The 20,333-nt window shown below is 41.4% G+C and overlaps 1 protein-coding gene across 2 annotated transcripts in view; it reads left to right on the top strand.

The window, feature by feature from the left end:
* Nucleotides 1-10,902, top strand: part of RNF219 (ring finger protein 219) — a 42,785-nt gene extending 31,883 nt beyond the window's left edge. For both annotated transcript variants that reach the window (XM_025364209.1, XM_025364211.1), the window contains one exon: nucleotides 8,076-10,902. In XM_025364209.1, the coding sequence (XP_025219994.1) occupies nucleotides 8,076-9,618 (1,543 nt within the window). In that variant the 3' untranslated portion in view covers nucleotides 9,619-10,902. The remainder of the gene's footprint in view (nucleotides 1-8,075) is intronic.
* The last annotated feature ends 9,431 nt before the right edge of the window (nucleotides 10,903-20,333 follow it).

The following is a 20,333-nucleotide window of genomic DNA, read 5'->3' as shown; positions in this document are numbered from 1 at the left end:
TAAAAAGATATGAAATAGGATGTCTTAATGTTCTCTCCTTTCCATGACAGATTAGGATCCCTGTTAATGTCATGCATATTTCAAGGCTGATCTTGGTTGGTTGAAGGGAGCTGGGGGAGAAAATGAGGGCATTTCTGCTTGGAATCAAAATGAGATAAATTTGTCAAATAGAATGGAATTTATTCCACAGTAAAAGGAGTAGTCTGTCCTCACAGGCAATGCAGAGAAAGTAGTACTTAGAGTTAGGCATCCTGTTTTGAGCAACTTTGCCCAGTGTGCTGCCCAGAGAGAAGGAAAGAAGCCTTGGAAATGGAGGCTAACTAGTTGCAGTTTCCAAACAGAAGGCCAGAGACCAAGTCCCAATTGCCATAGAAGCAAGTAGGATGAAACTGGCCAGCATGGAACACAGTCTAGTTCTGTATTTCTCCTTATCTACCTGCTGACCCAATACTATGTGGGTCAGCCCTTATTAGAGGCTTAACCACAAAAGGGACCTGTCTGTTCCTCTTCAGTTCACATATGCTGCTCAACACTCAGGTCATTTTTATTAATTTCTAAGGTATCTCAGCTAGAATTGTCACCACAGTTTTTAACTATAAATGCATAGTTGGTTTAATAAGATAAACACACAAAGAATTTCCTTTAAAATTTTGTTCTGCCGTGAGCTGTGATCATGCCATTGTACTCCAGTCCTCCAGCCTGGGTGTCAGGATGAGATCCTGTCTCAAAAATAAGTGAGTAAAATAGTGTAAATATGAGCTATTAATTATTAACCCTGCTCTTCATTTGAAAACTTGCAAAGCAAACTGTACTTTGATTTTTAAATGGTACTTTTAGAAGATGGAGGGATAAGGAATTACTGCAAGGGCCTAATTCTTTGTCTTGTTCCCCTGTCTTCATCAACTTCGTCTTTAAGGGTAAAATTTCTGGCATTTTTTATTCTTACAAATATTGGAACCTTTCTGTTTTGTGATAAAACTAAGATGCAACATAATGTAGCTTGTATTTTTTTTATTTCTCTTAATTATACCCTGAAATAAATAACCCATGTGATGTTTAGACCTTGAAATTTTGTATTTAGTTTTTCTCATTTCATATTAAAAACATCTTTTACTTGTAGTTGAAGATACCTGCTGATTGTACATGAGCTAGGCAAGTTTATCATACATACTTTCTACACATAGCACATAATTATTTAATTATTATGCTTTCAGCTCTGTTTCAAACTTAGTCTTTATATCTCTGGTTAAATATTTGGGTTGGCGTTTACCAGGGTGATCTGTCAATGCTGTACTTTCATGCAAGGCCACTTTAATAAATGATCTTTTAAAATTTCAAAATATTATTGGATTTGTGCCTAATATATGGTGGTGGTTTGATAAATGTTTACTGAATTTGTGCATACATACTATATGTCTTCCTATAATTTTTGTATTTCCTGTTTTTATTAGCAAATGTATGTACCAATAAATAGCACAAGGATGCTAGTTCACTGACTCTGTATACACATTGTGTCTAGAAAAATCTAGTCTATATTTTGATATGAAGTATAAATAGGTGCTGATACTATTTAAGAAGGGACTTTATGCTCCAGTATTTAATATGGTTTCAAACATGGTGTATGGGGTTAGAAAGACTTGGATTCAAATTCTATTCCTGCCACTAAGCCCCTTTTAAGCTTCTCATTTCTCATTTTTAAAATAAGAATAATGGATCTTGCTTCATAAAGTTGATGTGAGGATTAAATGAGATAATATATATCAAGCATATAGCACTCTGCTTGATACCAAGTAAACGCTTAATGACTATGGCAGCTGCTCTTCTTTTTGTCATCATCATTGTCAGTAGTAGTCAGTTATACAAGTTAAAGATGTATTTGTTACACTTACTTTTGGTAAATTCCAGCCAAAAGTTCACTTTCCCTTTTTTTTTTTTTTTAAAGTTCTCTTTCAGTATATCTCATTTAACATTTTTGTGGAACTAACATGTGTGACTAGGATTGGCCATAGATAGTACTTTTATGATTAACAAATTTCTAGGAATGTAGCAGTTTTGTAACTGAGAGCTTCTTTTTAAAAAGAGAAAATTCTCTTGAGGAAACATTGGCAAATTATACAGCTCAGCAACAATATAAATGTGTGGGTTGCTTCCCAAAGCTTCCCTAGTAGTTTAAAGACAGAATGTTTCCCCTCTATCCTCCCAACACATATATAAGGGTGGGTAATGCACAAATGATCCATAGGAAGCAGGTGAGAGAAAAGGGATGCCAGAGGCTTTGAACCTTTTCCCCCACCACCTAATACAGTTTTGATATTCCTACAGCTCTGGTCCTCCCTGTCTACTTTTCCTAAAATGTGCCCCACCCACTCTGCACGCATGTACACGAGATAGATACCACTACCAGGACCTTTTCATTTTTCTTCCCACTTCTGTCAAAACTCAGATTTCTACAGAGCTCCTATTAAGGCTACTCACTTATTAAGTGTAATCAAAAAGAGGAGTTAGGAAACTCAGAGAATCTGAAACTGGTAGATTGTGCATTGGGAGATATAATTAAGAAAGGAAAGGGCAAATGGAAAGCTCTTCTCTCTGAAACCTTACCTCTCTGTGTTTAAAATAAAAAAGATACTTTCCTAATATTTCTGAAATTCAGGAAATGAGAAGCTACTACGGCTATGTAGTCAGGCAAGTCCACAATAAAATCCACTCTATGAATGGATCATTCTGTCTCAGATTAAGTGGCAGTTCTTTAAAGAAAAATATTTGAGACTCACATAAATTTATTTGCTTTTCTCCCATATCAACTGTTACTTTATGATGCCCACTTGCCCCTTTCATTTCCCAGGCTCAAGCGATCCTCCAGCTTTAGGCTTGTGAGTAGTTGGGACTACAGGCACATGCTTCTGTGCCTAATATTTTTTTTTGTAGAGACATGATCTCATTATGTCACCCAGGCTGGTTTTGAACTCCTGAGCTCAAGCCATCCTCCTGCCTCACCACCCAAAGCGTTGGGATTACAGACATGAGCCATGGACCAAAGCAATCTTAGTAATTAATGGGAAAAATCACAGTTGTTTGATGACCTTTAGAAACTTTCATCAAAACAATTAACTCTTATTGTCAATTATATATGTATATGGATGGGCAAAAACAGTAAAACTAATATTTAGTACATTAATATTTATGCAGTAAAATTTGAAACATGAGAAATATTGAGAATTAGTGAGTTTTTTTGTGAAAAACTTCTGGAGAATAATTTGAATAGTGCTTCCCTTCTCATATAATTTATGATATGAAGCTAGCATCATTTCTGATACCTTGATGAATTTTCACACTCCTAAGTTTGCATCAGCTTCCAGCATTTTATCCTGTGCTCTCAATGTCGTGAAAGAGCTCCACATTGCTTTAGTGTGAAGTGTTTTGTCAGCCTGTCACTTTCTCTAGACATCTTCATCCTTTTCACCACAACTTTTCTCATCCGTGTCAATAAGTTTGCCTCTCCAAAGTGCTTCTGGCATATCTAGAATTTCCTGAATGAACTGACATTGTTGTAATATTCTCACAGTCAGTGATTTCTTCCATAACTACATTTATATTTGATTGCAGTTTCACTTCCAGTGTTATCATTGTTTATTTCTGTTATTCCTTCATCTTTCTTGACCTGTTCTTTTTATTAACTGTTTTTGTAAAACGTCATGTGGGTTTTTTACTGGGAGACAAGGAGGCAGCCCAGTTGCACACTTTGCTATCTGTATGTTAACTGAAAAACAGGTAGATGCACAGTGACTAATCACTGACTGACCTTGAAAGAAGTGACTTGATGGGTCACTGATCATGAAGCACGTCTATTATTTATGTAGTGTTTTGTGAACTGAAAAGCTAGAAGTGAAGGTTTTACTTCATGCAGTTACTCATTAATATTGTGTGGTAACTGAAATTTGAATCACGTTGTTGGGTGACTGGTAAATTAAACCATGGTAACTGAAATTTGTACATATTGAAACCATATAAAGCAAGGATATCAACACTGAAAACCTGTCAGGCCAGACCACAAAAGCTGGTCCAGGTCCAAAGATAGCTTTCACTTTCTTTCATTACCTCAGCTACCAAGTAAGGAAAACATATAAAGTCAAAGTTTGATGAGGCAAGTAGACTGACTTCCCCAGTGTCCCCCACCTTGTTCCTCTTCAAGAAGGTATTTCTGAATTTTGGCAGTCTAGGCCACCCACTGGGCTTGCTGCATTTACCCATTTTTTTGGAATTGTCATTGAGAACCAGAAAGGCAAAGTGAATTGCTCAAGGATAGTAGCATAGCACTAGAGCTGATTAGTTTCTTGGTACTCAGGTGTGGTATTCTTTTACCACATTTGTTTTCTTCAAACACGTCCTGTTTTTCTGTTTGATAGACTATGAGAAAATATGGTCTTAGGAACTTTTTGTTGTTAGAGATGCTCTTTAGTTTAGTTATACTACCTCAAAGTTCATACCAATAGGACTTCCATTTCTCTTCTACTAGGGACAGAAATGATCTTGTATCTCTTTAGCTATTTGGACAAGGGGAACTCTCATCCTTTTGTCTCATCCAGAATGTATGTATCAGTTAATCTTGCAAGCTGAAAAATCCTTTAAGCTTCTGTTAGATTCTGGCAGAATACACTTCTGATATCAGTTGTAGCTCCTGAACTGCTGTACAGTGTTTTTTTCTGGCATAATGAAGCCTTTGGCCATCACTGCTACTTTGAAAATCAAAGCCTTTTGGTCTCTAATGGAATGTTTATAAAAATACACCATTTTGAAATTTGCTGAAGAAAAGGAGGAAGTATGGCAAATGATATTAGAAATCCCTCCGGCTTGCCTTGGCATAGCTTCATTTAGTGTTATGTACTTGAAATATCTAGAATTAGTGTGAATACAAAAATATTAAAACCCAAAGATAAATAAGCTCATATCCTCCTTGTCTTCTATGGAAGTATAGCATCAGATACTTATCCCTAATTGTTATTTCTCTGTAATAAGGTAAATTGCCCCTTGCCACATTTAATATAGTTACCTTGGATAAGCTGAAAATCTCCTGACACATGTTAAAAGTTTCATCTATTTGCAGTCTTACTAAGGTGAAGGTTTTTGGGATGGAGCAGTATAGAATGCCAAGCCTGTAGCAAAAAAAAGCTCTACTGTATATATGTCAGTCTCTGTTGCTTTCCTGGGTGTCAGAGAAATAAAGTCAACAGTCAAATGTAGTAAACTAGACATGTTTAGTTTAGTAATACAGTGACTGTCATAATACTTAACATGTAAAAGAAGGCCAAGGACCTCTAACTTATCCTGTGGTGTCAACCCTGTCTCAGTGTAGGGCACTAGTGTATCTTAAAGTAAGAGAATGACTTTTATTCAAGAAATACACAACAACAAGGAATTATTCTAGGAATCTGGCAGTGAATATAATAAGACAGTCAAACTACCTGCTCTCCTTGAGCTTCTATTCTAACGTGGGAGAACGAAAGCAAATAAATTACATGAATTGATTAATTGATCAGTTGCATGGCTTTTAATATACATATCTGTCAGTCTGCCCACCAGCACAGGTCCCTTATTAGCATGGGAGAAGGGCCTGATCACTGAAAGTATTATAGATTTATAGAGTATTGAAATGAAACTTAGGGAAATTAGGGGCAGTGGCCTTTTAGAAAACAGCCTAACTCCATCAGTGACTTCTGCTTGCTTGTCCCTCTCATATGTGATCTGCTACTGGCCTTTATTATTTCTCTCTGAAATAACACAAAAATTATGTTTAGGGCTCTCATTGACTTCAACTCCAAACCATATGTTACATCTTTTAAAAACATAATTTCTAAAAAAAAAAAAAAAAAAAGAGGCAAATACAGTATCTTAAGATGATACTATATTTGAAATTCCAAGCTAAAACCCTGAAACAAGAAGCTGGTAATATTTTGGGAAGCATTCTTTATTTTTGACTGGTCTTTCTGTGTGTAGGCCTCTGAGTTCCCAAAGATATCCTTTGGTTGCAACTGACTTACTATTTAGTAGCATTATTTGATTTTTAAGTCATTTGATTTTTTTATCTGAGGAGATAACTTTATTATAAAAAAATTTTACTTGAAAAAATGTATATTGGTAAGCAAATGTAAGGCTGTCACTTTTGCTTATTTGCATTAAATAAGCATGCTACACAGTTTTTCCATTTCAAAACGTGGGTTATTTGATTATGCCAGAGTAGCTACAATCAGGAACTCAGAAACGTTTGTACTTAATGTACTGAAAGGTCTTTGCTCACTTTTTAAAAGTTCTCTTACAGAACTGCAGCTCTGTGAAGTACTACATTTATAAGCCAAAATTTTTAACAAAGAAGAAAAATTCCCATCATTCATTTAACCAAATACAGTAGTAAATTTTGTCTTTAAAATGGGAAGGCTTGTTATCATAGTTGCTTTTGTTTTTGTTATACCTGTGGTTTTTGCTGTTTTTTTAGAAGTTGAAGGGAGTGTGCTCTCTCTGGGGGTTCAGTTAATTGCAGTTGAGTAGATCAATATTCAGCAATCATGTCTTTTAAAGCCCTTTCTGATCTTGAGATTTTATGATTCTATATTTACCTTTGCCTCTGCTTTTTCCTTCAGTGATAAGAGTGCAGGGATAATGTAGGGGTTGAGATGGGGAGTGAATTGGGCTAGTGGTTTGGGAGGTGATGGGCATTAAGTAGGAGTTGAAAACATGTTGTGGTTGATTCTAAGAGGGGCAATTGCTATTGGTGTCTGCTTTTTTTGTAGTTTTTTTTTTTAATACTAAATACATGTTCTTAATTGTAATTATTTTTTAAATTAGGGGAAAAAGGAAGAAAAAGATAAACCCAAAGATAAAAATAATTTTTGAAAGTCACCTTCTCATAGCTTCCTCCAAACAGACAATCCCTTAATTCTTAGAAATGGGCCAATATATAAATCATCAAAAAGATGATTAAGAATAGGTTTTGGAAAAGAACTCTGGAGGAGATAAGGTATTTTTCATGGGATTAGAACGTAAGGCTTATGTTATTTACTGGCTCATAAGAAGTTTCCTGAAAGATAGAATTTTTTTTGGTGATAAGATTGAATTTAAGGTAGGTATTTTATGTCCCATGGAGCTAGACAGTCTTTTTTATCTCTGGGTTCCCAGCCCCAAATATACCACCTAACCTATACTAGGTACTCAAAAATTGTTTCTTGAGCTTAACCCAGTACTCATTCTTGATGGAAATAAAAGCAAGATAATCCCGAGTAAAAGGAGTAGATGTTTTTATGAATAAAGGAATTCTTTTTCAGTCACTCTCCAAAATGTTCTCTTTCAGAAAGTGTACAATTTTTTTTTTTTTTTTTTTTTGCCTAGTATATTGGAATCACAAGCACTGACTTCGTATTTCAAAGTTGAAAGAAATGAGATTGATGTCCCACACAGTTGTAAAATGCCAAAAATAAGTAGTGCTGCCATGAATTAAAGGCCAGTGCTCTGAAAAGCTTCAGATCAAGGGTGGCTATAATTGAAAGGGCCCAAATAAGTATTTAAAACCACCTCTCCTGGGAATGCTAAGATTTCTGAATATCAAATTGGCATTTTATGTTTGACAAGGTGACATTGTATAAGAAATGTGTTGTAAAACACAGCTGTATGATAGGAAAATGATTGAATGTAAATATTTCAAGATGCAGACCACTGTTCAAATGTTATCATAAATCTTTGCCATTGTTTTAGGGGATAACTCTTCATGCATATATGAGCTGAATTGATAGAGCCAGCTCTTCGAGAGGAAATCATCAGCACGTTTCTGCCTCTCTGCTACCACTAGTCTGATTCAACCACAAAAATATCTTATTAGGTTTTGCTATTATTATCATATGTTTATTATTATGTAAGTGGGGAAACCTTTTTTTGCAAATATATATCTGGCATTTGCCCTACTCATTGAGTGATCTGAAATGTCACTGTTAGGTGAAATTAGAATAGCCTGGGACAGTTTGCACTCTCAAACCTTGAAAAGAAAAAAGCTTGAGTTATAAGATTAACTATCTTTCCATTCTTTGTAGGTTTGGAAGGTTTGCAGTTGCTGCTCTTCAGTCCAAAGTAGAACAGTATGAGCGTGAAACCAATCGCCTCAAGAAAGCCCTGGAACGAAGTGATAAGTATATAGAGGAACTAGAATCTCAAGTTGCACAGCTAAAAAATTCAAGTGAAGAGAAGGAAGCTATGAATTCCATTTGCCGGAGAGCACCTTCTGCAGATGGCAAAGGGAGCAAAGGCAGTGAGGAGGATGTGGCATCAAAGAATCAAGGCGATAGTGCCAGAAAGCAGCCTGGCTCATCCACCACCAGTTCTTCTCACCTAGCAAAGCCTTCCAGCAGCAGACTGTGTGACACCAGTTCTGCAAGGCAGGAAAGTACCAGCAAAGCAGAAATTAACTGTTCTAAGAACAAAGACCTATATCAAAAACAGGAAGAAATAATGTTAGATGTGACAGATACAAGTATGGATACTTATTTGGAAAGAGAATGGGGGAATAAACCAAGTGACTGTGTGCCCTACAAAGATGAAGAACTTTATGATCTTCCAGCTCCTTGTACTCCTTTGTCCCTTAGTTGCCTTCAGCTCAGTACTCCAGAAAATAGAGAGAGCTCTGTGGTCCAAGCAGGAGGTTCCAAAAAGCACTCAAACCATCTCAGAAAATTGGTGTTTGATGATTTTTGTGATTCTTCAAATGTTTCTAATAAAGATTCTTCAGAAGATGATATAAGTAGAAGTGAAAATGAAAAGAAATCAGAATGTTTTTCTTCCCCAAAGACAGGATTTTGGGAATGTTGTTCCACAAGCTATGCCCAAAACTTAGATTTTGAAAGTTCAGAGGGGACCACGATAGCAAATTCTGTTGGCGAAATAGCTTCAAAATTGAGTGAGAAATCAGGCTCATGTATATCCAAGAGGTTGAATTCTATTCGTTCTTTTGAAATGAACCGGACAAGAACATCCAGTGAAGCATCGATGGATGCTGCTTACCTTGACAAAATCTCTGAGTTGGATTCTATGATGTCAGAGTCAGACAACAGCAAGAGCCCTTGTAATAACGGTTTTAAGTCACTGGATTTGGATGGGTTATCAAAGTCATCTCAAGGCAGTGAATTTCTTGAGGAACCTGATAAGTTGGAAGAAAAAACTAAGCTAAACCTTTCCAAAGGTTCTCTAACTAATGATCAGTTAGAAAATGGAAATGAATGGAAACCCACTTCTTTTTTTCTCCTCTCTCCATCTGACCAAGAAATGAATGAAGATTTTTCACTCCATTCCAGTTCTTGTCCAGTAACTGATGAAATCAAACCCCCAAGCTGCTTGTTTCAGACAGAGTTTTCCCAGGGCATTTTGTTAAGCAGTTCACATCGACTATTTGAAGATCAAAGGTTTGGGTCATCTTTGTTTAAGATGTCCTCAGAGATGCACAGTCTTCATAACCACCTTCAGTCTCCTTGGTCTACTTCCTTTGTGCCTGAAAAGAGGAATAAAAATGTGAATCAATCAACAAAAAGAAAAATCCAGAGCAGCCTTTCCAATGCCAGCCCATCAAAAGCAACTAAAAGTTGACTCATTAGAAAGGTGTCATTTGTAGTTTTGTCCTGAGAGAAATAGAAAAGTTGTTAAAGTTACCTTTTTTCCTCAGAAAAGTTCTATACAAATTGGAATTGATAATCTTTAGTCAAGTATCAAGTCAGGATGGTGGATTAACCTGTACCCAGAATGCTTTTTGTTCATCTTGAAAAGATTTTGGTCTTTTCATTTTTATTTGGGGGTCTTTGTGACCAGAGAAGTTAGGGAGGAGGTCATTTTTGTGTTTGGGGGTTGGGTTTTTTTGTTTTGTTTTGTTTTGTTTTACTGAATTTGATACGTGTTTCGGTTGGGTGTACATTGTTTTTTAAAAAATGTTATTTAACTGTCAGATACAGTGGCCTGTTGATAAGCCCCACTTGTCTTCACAACTTGGATTTCTTAAATAAAACTTTTAGTGTTGTCTATACACTGCTCAGTAAGACACTTGAGTTTCTTTTTTTCCTAGGGTGGAAATTATTTTACATGTCCCTTTTTATTTATGTTCAGTGATGGCCTAATTTTTCTGCAGGGCCGTGATGGAGAAATAGCACTCTAACCTTAGTCCAATATTGATTTACTTTTTTTTTTTTTTTTAGGTTTTATGCATATGTTTGCATTTTTTAGCATTGTGTTTTGTCCAGTTTTGTGAAAATGTTCTGCTAGTATGAAAGAATACATTTTCTATATGAAAACATTTGTTTTATGTTAGGTAGCTTATATTTTCTCATCTTTGTGTGTGTATGTGTGTAAAATCAGAAATTTAGCATACTGTAGAAAGAAGGCATGGAGCACTTGGGTTTAGAGGAATCTAAAACATCATAGCTTCATTGTTCCAGATGTACAGGTTTGAAAGAACTCATCGCCAAGTTCTTGATCCCCTTACATTCCAGGGGAGTTTTCTTTTGAGTAATATGTTTCTTGTTTGCATGTTACTGTTCTTTGTGGCAACTATGCATGGTAGCATTTTTGCTTGCTGTGTTTTCCATACTTAAGAAAAAGAGGTTTCAGTTGACTGATAGAATATCTTTTATGTAGGACAAAACTTTTCTGTGAAGAGTGTTGAGGGGGTGAGGATAGGTAAGAGGTAAGCACAATTTTTAATTTAGGCTCTGAAAAAGTGTATTGTTCTAAACATATTTGGTATGCCTATATAGGCCTTTAAAAATGGGTTTGTATGCTGTTTAATGTGCACTGAACATTTTACATTAATATACTGTTTTACATTAATACTGCATGCTTTTCTATGTGAATTGAATAAAGAATGTCATAAGCACTGTATTCCTTGATGTTGATGCTGATTCTTTGTCTCATGTATTGAATTAGCTTATAAAGACTGGGAAAAACTACTTTTTTTTTTTTTTTAGACAGAATCTCACTCTCGTCGCCTAGGCTGGAGTGCAGTGGCACGAACTCTGCTCAGTGCAACCTCCACCTCTCAGGTTCAGGCAGTTCTCCTGCCTCAGCATCCTGAGTGGCTGGGATTACAGGCACCTGCCACTACACCCAGCTAATTTTTGTACTTTTAGTAGAGAAAGGGTTTTGTCATGTTGGCCAGGTTGGTCTTGGACTCCTGATCTCAGGTGATTTGCCTTCCTCGGCCTCCCAGAGTGATGGGATTACAAAAAAACTACCATGTCTTAATTGATTTTATAATATGTTGACAAGCTATGGTCCATGGACCAAATCTGGCCTGTGGCTATTTCCCAGGCTGGAGTGCAGTGGTGCAGTTATGGCCCACTGCAGCCTCGGACGGACTGGGCTCAAGCCTTCCTCCCCACTCACTCTCCCAGATCTGGGACTGCAGGGACACACCATGTCAGGCTGATGTTTTTAGTTTTTGCAGAGACAACGTCTCACTATGTCACCCAGCCTGGTCCTGAATTTCCAGGCCCAAGTGATCATCCTGCCTCAGCCTCCAAAAGTGCTGAGCCACCACACCTGGTCAATCATAAAATTGAATTTTATGCATTTTAATATTTTATAAAAATCTCCCTTGAAAGGCCTGTGAGCAAAAAATGGAATTTACAGTTTTCGATGGTTTTTAAAAATCCATAGATTATTGCATAACACAGGAAAATTATATTAAAGTCACATTTCATTGTTTCTAAATAAAGTTACTGGAACACAGTTACACTCATTTGTTTACATATTACCTACAACATCTAAAATATTTACTATATGGTCTTTTACAGACAAACTTGCTGACCCTTGTTATAATTGATGATTCAATGAAACCATAAAAGTGACAATTCACATTTGTAATTTGAAGAATCATGCCCTCCACTTATAGAAGTAATAGCCAAAGGCTGGCATGGTGGCTCATGCCTATAATCCAAGCACTTTGAGAGACGGAGGTGGGTGGATCACCTGAGGCCGGAAGTTCGAGACCAGCCTGACCAACATGGAGAAACCTCATCTCTACTAAAAATACAAAATTAGCCGAGTGTGGTGGCACATGACTGTAATCCTGGTTACTCAGGAGGCTGAGGCAAGAGAATCGCTTGAACCCAGGAGGTGGAGGTTGCGGTGAGCCAAGATCACGCTATTGCACTCCAGCCTGGGCAACAAGAGGGAAACTCTGTCTCAAAAAAGAAAAAAAAAAAGCTAATTTAAAGCAGAATTTTTTTTTTATGTTACATATTTTCCAATCATTTTTCTGATATGTTAAAGCTAATGGATACATTCAGAGCTATTGGCACTTTAAATGTCTTCGATAATATGACTACATATTAGAAACTCACATGTAGCAATTAAAATTTCTCTGTCACAAGTTAAATTTAGGGGTGGTATGATCTAAATCTACGTTCCTCCAAATTCATATGTTGTAACACCCAAGATAATAGTACTGAGGTGGGGCTTTTGGTAGATGATTAGTTCATGAGGGCTTTGCTTTCACTGAATGGGATTAGTGCCCTTAATTTAAAAAAAAAAAAAAAAAAAAAAAAGGCCTAGTGCCAGGTGCGGTGACTCAACGCCTGTAATCCCAGCATTTGGGGAGGCCGAGGCGGGCAGATCACGAGGTCAGGAGATCAAGACCATCCTGGCTAACACAGTGAAATGCCGTGTCTACTAAAAATACAAAAAATTAGACAAGCATGGTGGCGTACACCTGTAATCCCAGCTACTCGGGAGGCTGAGGCAGAAGAATTGCTCGAACCCAGGAGGTGGAGGTTGTGGTGAGCCGAGATCGTGCTGCTGCACTCCAGCCTGGGTGACAGAGAGAGGTCGCAAAAAAAAAAAAAAAAAAAAAAAAAAATCTGGAGTAGTTTCCCTGCTTCTTCCGCCATGTGAAAGGACACAGCTAGAAGGTACCATCTTTGAAGCAGATAGTGAGACCTCACCAGAATCTGCTGGTGCCTTGATCTTGGACCTCCCAGAACAGTGAGAAATAAAATTATATTGTTTAAAAATTACTCAGTCCAAAGCATTTCGTCATAGCAGCCTGGACGGTCTAAGGCAAGGGGTAAGCCTCATTCTAGTTCTGTCTGTGATCAAGGATATGTCTTTTTAGTCCAAATACACACTGACTGTGACATGGATATCTGGAGTGTGTAACTTGATTTACTAATGACTAACCTAGGTGAGAGCATCTGTGTTGGACTAAGGTATTTTCCCACTGCTTATATTCAGAAACATCCCTCCATTCTCCCTAAAATGGTATTCCGTATATTAAATGTGTGCCATTTATTTAAAGGGTCTTATCTGTGTAGGATTTGATTTTAATCACACATTCTCATTTGCAGTCTTTACCACTTTTCTATAATGTGATGTCATGGCAAATATAGTGGTTTCGTAGATTTTTTAATGTATCCACTATGTACACACATTCCAGGCAAAAACAAAAAACAAAAATACCTCATACTAAAACTAAGTATCTTGCTAAGCTAACCTCTATTTCGTCTAATCCCTTCTTATTTCATCTAATCCCTTCTTAAAACTTTGTGAACCAAGTACTGTCGTCCCCAGTTTACAGAAAAACAAATCAAGGAAGAGTGATCACACAGCTGGAAGAGATACGAACCATATCTTGGAGCTGGGTCTGTGGCTCTAGAGCTTCTCTTCTTCCTTGTGTAATAAAGAATTCACATTTATAGACCAAAGGATAAAGGGATTTGAAATTTTCCAAGCATTATTTTTAAAGTATTTTGGAAGTATTAGCATGTTTCTTTATTTTTTATTTTTACATTTGAGACAGGGTCCCGCTCTTAGGCTGGAGTGTAGTGGTGTGAACACAGCTCACTTCAGCCTGGACCTCTTGGGTTTAGCATGTTTCTTTTACAGTAGCATTTAGTTCCTGAGTCTGACTACTAAACAAGCTCAATGGTGGGAGTTGTGTATGTGCTACTTAAGAGATTCACATTGACTCTGACATTTAGATTAAGTTAACCTTGTCTTGGTTAATTTCACTAAGGCTATGATAGAAAAAGATGTACTCATGACAAGGAAGCAGACAGTTCATGTTTTTAGAAAACCATCTTTTGCTTAAAATTCATTGGCTATGGGAATGTGACAGAATGCTAGTGGTTTTGTTGGTTTTTTGGTCATGACTTAGTATTCATCTTTTATTTTTAAAATCATTCCATCCAAAAATGACAAGTCTTTTTCCTGTTTTATGGAGTCAGCTGACACACAAAAAAAGAACATGGTACAGTAAGATTTACAGTCCCTTAATTTCGAGTCTGCTTTGTTTCCCAATCATCTCTTGGCCATCTACATTGGTTTGAAAAAACTACTGAAAAAGACAACTTGGTCTTGAATCTATGATGTTTCTGGAACTTCTTGTTTCTACTTGAATGGTTTTCAGTGATTCAAAGTGAAATACACTAGATTTTTCCCCCTTTTGTACCTTTGGATGATATTTGTAAAGAGAATCAAACTGAGATTAACTGTTTATGGGATGTGCTTTATTAGATTAGAAGGGTTTCCCAGAGCCTCATAAGAAGGTCTTTCATTCCCATTTGTGGGAGTCCTATAACACAGCTTTTGCCTATCACGATGTAACCTGATCCTTTTAATACTCGGCAGAGAGAAAACCTTTTAAGCAATGATCTCAGAGTGCACAGTGAACATTTATTGCCTAATTCTCGGAACCCCACTCAGCTAGGAAGCATCTGTGAAGATGCAGATTTCTTTACAGAACCCACCTGGAGCGCAAGTTAGGGCGATATTCAGTTTTATATGACTGAGATAGTCTAGAATGCCTTGAGTTACAGCTCCACTTGAGAAACAAGGCAGATTCTTAGACCTGCTGTGTCTTTTTCTTTCCATTATCCTAGATTCCAAGTGTTGTGTCTTAATAAGGAGCAGACCCTCTCTAATAAATATTAGCTTATTGGTGTGTAGAAGTGTGGGCCTTAAGTGACGTTTGTAATTTGGGGATATAAAGATCCTTTTCCCAAGGGATTTGTCTTGGCTGTTTACTGAGACTTACTGGAAGGTGGGGGGATGCAATTCTAATGCATTTTGATTCTTACATCATTTGTGAGTAGAAAAATGCCCCTGTTGGGGATAGCATGGAGCAGTGAGAAAGTCTGGCGTCTTCACAGAGGTGTTACTGTCGTACTGGGTCTTGAAGGGTGAGTAAGAGTTCTGCGCGCGGAAGAGGACATCTCCTGCGTGTCGGTTTGTGCTGGTGGGGGCGCCTATTTAGCCTCTGTCTCAGAAGAGGTGCTGAAGAAACCATTCCTTAACATCAGGGCTCCTATTGAAAAAAGGTTTCCCGGATTGCTCCAGCCTGGGTTTACACGTTTGGCTTTGCTCCGCCGCCTCTCAGAGTCCCCAGAGGCTCTTGGGCTTGCCCCAACCTCCTGAGTCGGCAGCCTGATGGCGAGACAGCGGCTCCCTGGGCGCTGGAAGGCTTAGGCGGGGACGAGTTGGCCCATCATCTGTCCATTAAGATGAGACTTGACCTTTTGAGGGAAGGAAGGGGCGACCTCGCCTAACCCATCAGGTCATCTTTGTGTTCGGGGTGGGGAGATGGGGTCCGGCCCGCTAGCCTCTGCTCTAAGTCCTCTTCTCTCCCTGGGATTCCAGCGAACTCGGCCTTCTCAGATTCCCGCCGCCGGTGCCCGCTCTTCCCTTCCCCTCCAGCCCCCACCGGAACCCCAATCCCCAGTCTTGGGAAGACAGAAGCGCCCTGGCCCTTGCATCCCGATTTTCCCACTTTCTCTAGGGCACTCCGGGCTGGTCCCGCCCAAGCCCCACCCGAACGTCCCGCTCTGCGGTTTCCTTTCATTTTATTACTACTCGTGAAACCTGGCGATTAAGACGCGAAACCAACAAAGAGTTTTCTTTCCACCTTAACCTTGCACACAATCCTTTAACAAATTAATTAATCCTAATGAATTAACACTTCATTTATTTAAACGCGCTACAGTCCATGAATTAAATTTTCATGCAGTGATTAAAGGCTGTTAAAATATGCATGATTTCGTTAAAATTTTATAATAAATCAGGGCAATGTGTTACATGACAAGGCAACTATTTCCCAGTCCCTCGCAAGGGGCTTTGATTTGTGCGGGCGGCGGGAAGGAGGGGCGGCTGGCTGCGGCGCCGGCGAGCGTTGGAGCCCGGCGACAGGACCCAGCTCCGCACTCTCGGGTTTGGACTCGCGTCTTTGCGGTTTTCTCCCCGGCTTCCAGACCCTTTTGGGGATCTTGCTCCTGGAGGCAGAGCGGAGCTTGCGGAGAGCGACAGGCACCCGCTTCCAGGTCCTCGGAGCCGCGCTTGTGGGGGCTGGGGGTCCCCTGCTGCTCATTGACTACCGCAGAGCTCCCTCCACCCGGGGCGTCCGTGCGTTCTGGTGGCAGCAGCCAGCAGGCGGCTATCCGCGGAGCGGGAAGGCGACAGAACTTCCCGTGTCTTTGCGTGGGATCATGGGCAGGCGTGTCTGTTGTGGAGTTTCGTTTGTTTTTGTTGTTCTGACCCAGGACCTGGAAGTCCCTTCTCTGATCAGCGCTTTCTTGCAGCGCCTCTGATCAGGGCCCAGGCGGGGCGGGGACGCCTCTGCTCCTCCTGGGACCTAAATCACAGGGGTCCGTGGCCATGTTCAGCCATAAGACATTGTTCACTTGAGTTGCGAAACTCCTGGCAACTATTAGGCAGGGGAGGCCCAGTCTCTGTTGGGACAGAGACGTAGTAGTCATGTGTCACCCGTAGGGCTTTCACAAGGTAGGTGCGTTTCATGTCCACAGAGAGATTAGGATGGAGATACATACATAGGTCTGTATCTATAGATATAACGTCAAGAGTGACAATAGTCAGCAGTGAACTTTCCTGGGACGCATCATCTGGGTCGCTAGGTCATCAACGACATCTCAAGGTGGGCTGGTTAACGTCCAGGAAAATGTCCCCAAGGGAAGTTGCATTTAAACTACCAGACGAAAGAAAATAGTATGTTTCCCACCGGTTTCCTTGAGAACCTCCTCTGCCGGTCTCAGCTGGAGCCCAGTCTGAATGCCCAGCTGGGAGCCTTAGAAGCAGAGATGACGAAGGGCCCCAGTACCGCCAACCACTCTGGGCCTTAGGGTAGGAGAGAGGCCGCAGGAGCTCCTCAGTGCCAAGCAGAAAGGGAGGACGACGGTCTCCGGGAAATGTCCGAGCCTAAGCCACCTGGAGCGCGGCCCGGGGAACTCCAATCTCAGCGCTGGGCTGAGTCCCGGGACTGGACGGGAGGAGATCCGATGGCCCCCAGTGAGGCCGGCGAGGAGCCCAGTAGCCATCGCCCCGGAGGTACCAGACCAAGATGCGCGAGTAGCAATACGACACTGGGATCAAAGCAGCTGGGGCATGACTCTGGGAAGGCGGTCCAGAGGGGAAGCGAAAGTTCCACCGTCCTTTCTCCATTCCTTTCTCCATTCCTTCCTCCATTCCACCCTTGAGTGTCAGAGCCAAGGGCGCCGGGACAGCCCAAGAGCATCCCCTGTTTCGAGACCGGAAGCTCTTACCCATATCCTGCTCCCTCGCTGTCTGCCCTTTCACCCGTGCTTAAAACAACCTAAGTGGACTCTAAAGCCAGCAGACCCTGGGCCCTGGGGGCTTCCCCTGCATGCAGGGTGCTGGCTGCGTGGTGAAATGTGCCTCCTTTCAAACTAGACAACTGCCTACGCACAATGTGGCTTCCCGAGTCTGCGAGGAACATAGCTCCGGCTTCGACCACCAGGACCCGAGGTGGCCGGGCCTGCAGGTGGGGCAAGAACTCTGGGTTCCAGCAGGAGCGAGGGGCCCGGCGCTCTCCCCTGTGTACCCACAACCTCCACACACTTATGTCGACATCCCTCAGGCCCTATCCTGAGTCCCTAAACCCCGACAGACAACTCAGATTCAAACCCCGGAGGTGAGAAGGTGGAACAAGTGGTGGCTGCGGAGTCAAATACTAACTTTCTCCGCACCCCGTTGGAAGGAGGAAGTCAGTGCCCAGGTGGACAGCAGCTGTCAGGCGAGCTCTCCAGAAGTGGAGGATGGGAAGGTGGCGGTTCAGGTCAAAGATGAGGAGGGTTCACACCAGACAGTGTGGATCCTGGCACAAAACCTCTCCCGCCAGTCCTCACGCCAACCAGCGAAGGTCTGCTCCCTTAGCTCGGGAAAAGGGCTCTGCCAAAGGAAACGGGAAGTGAGGCCTGCCAAAGGAGGAGGAGAAAATTAATTAATGAGGGAAAGAAATGTGTCTCTGATCCAGATGATAGACTCCCTGCCCCTGGGGGCGGAAATTCCTTGGAAATCAATAGCTGTGCATTCATTATCCTTCTCTTGATAAAATGCAAAGCTATGAGATGAGGAGGAGGAGGGGATCTGTGTTGGTCATTAAATAAGAAGGAAAAAAAAAATTGCCCAGAAATCTATGCCAAGACTCAGACCCCATGTGGGTATCATTAGCACAGGCAGGGGCCAACGAGTTACAGCAGTTGCCAAACCAGGAAAACAAAACAGTGACATATGGGTGAGCTGAGCCCAAGCCCACCACCCTTTCCTTTTATGCACCAGGAGGAAAGTAGGGAGAGGCTTGATATGGTCCAGGGAACTGCCTGCAGATGTGCCGGCATGTCCCATTCTTTAGCCTGGGGCTGAGAACCAACAAGGATGAGGCGTGATAACTGTCCAAGGATCATCTGCCCCATATTTCTATGCACGTCCTTCTCATCACACCTGTTATAACTGTGTCATAGATGCCTTTTATTCGTGGCTGCCCCACGCACATACACTGTCACGTCCTGTAGGGCAGGTACTCATATTGTATACCTTATTTTATCTCCAGTGTCTTGTACTGGGCCAGACTACTGCTCAGCAGGCATTTGAGGAAGGAAGATAAGGTAGCAAGTTAATGAGGGAGGAGTGAAATAATTGGCTCCTGAAAAAGAACAGGCTGGAATCAAAATTTACAGCTCTGCCTGGGGAAAACACACCCCTCCTTTTTAAGGAGAATGTAGACCACCCTCCCCCAAGCATCTTCCTGCAATCTCCAACCAGCCCTGGATTGTTGAACAGCCCCTAGGCCACCATCTCTTCCCCAGACTACCTGAAACTGGCCTCTCTTCCTTCCTACACACATGCATTGTTTGGTGGGGTACTTTTCCTGTGACAAACCCCGCAGTAAGTGCCATAGTGAAGTTGGATGTGTCCTAGATGGGCTTCCTATCCATGGTGGCAGGGGGAGGGAGGATTGTACCCATCGCCCTCATATTTCTGGTCCCATCAAAACACCCAATATCCCGAGCAAAGATCTGTCCTCACCCCAAGGTGGGGTATTCCTGTTGTCAAAAGAGAGGTAAACAGGGAAGGAAATCTTGGTGGGACCAACTCCTAACTTCAGGCTAGACTGGCATCTCTCCGCTGGGTTTATTGGAAGTCTCCCAGGGTTGGAGGGTTTATTGGAAGCCTCCCAGGGTTGCAGGGTGAACCGAGGTGCCTTTTGGGTACTCAGGAGCTCACTGCGCTCTCAGAGGCCCCACCCGGCCACAAACCTGTACTGTTTGTCTTTCTGTCGCCCCTGTACCCTTCAGGGTCCCTAAAGACCAGCGCTTCCTTGAGAGGGGAGGAGCAGGCTCCAGGCCCTCACCCTGTGTGGGGGCCTTTTCTTTCCCCTCAAAAGAGAGTGCAGGGAACTGCCACCAGGGGTGTCAGGAAGGATTAGGTTAAGCCCGGACTGCCGGAGTGATGACTGCCTTAGGACTCACTCTTTCCCTCTAGCGAGTCCTGCTCATCGTCCACTCCCCGTTGAGATAAAGTTGCATTTAGCGCTCCCAGGGGACTGCATAATGGATGGAGCCAGCTCCTTCTCTCACCAGCAAGTGAACATCCTTCTCACTTCCCTCTGGAGCTAGAAGGAAGGGAGGGGGTGGGGGGGAACATGAAAAGAAAGAAAAAAAAGCCGTGGTGACGCCTGTGGGCTCTTCTTGGAATCTGAGTAGGTGAGTGGGTACGCTAAATACACATGCGTTTGTGCAGAGGAAAGATAAAATCCACGGGAACGCAAATTTAGGTTTATAGAAATGAGATCTGCTCTTTGGTGGAAATACAGACCTCCTTGGTGTGAGAGAGACCAAAAGGATTATGTATCTGATCTCGGCTTTCCATAAGCAGCCCCTTGCTGCTCCCCAGCTCTCTTGCTGCAGATGTGATAACATCTGGGCTGTTAGGTTATTATCACCGCGAGCAAGTGCTCGGTCTCTGGGGACTTTCGCACCTGAACTGTGGCTCCCCTGGGAGGCTTTTGA

The sequence above is a fragment of the Theropithecus gelada genome, chromosome 17 (genome assembly GCF_003255815.1).
Source record: "Theropithecus gelada isolate Dixy chromosome 17, Tgel_1.0, whole genome shotgun sequence".
NCBI classification, from domain to species: domain Eukaryota; kingdom Metazoa; phylum Chordata; class Mammalia; order Primates; family Cercopithecidae; genus Theropithecus; species Theropithecus gelada.
This window is presented reverse-complemented; position numbering and strand designations above follow the sequence as displayed.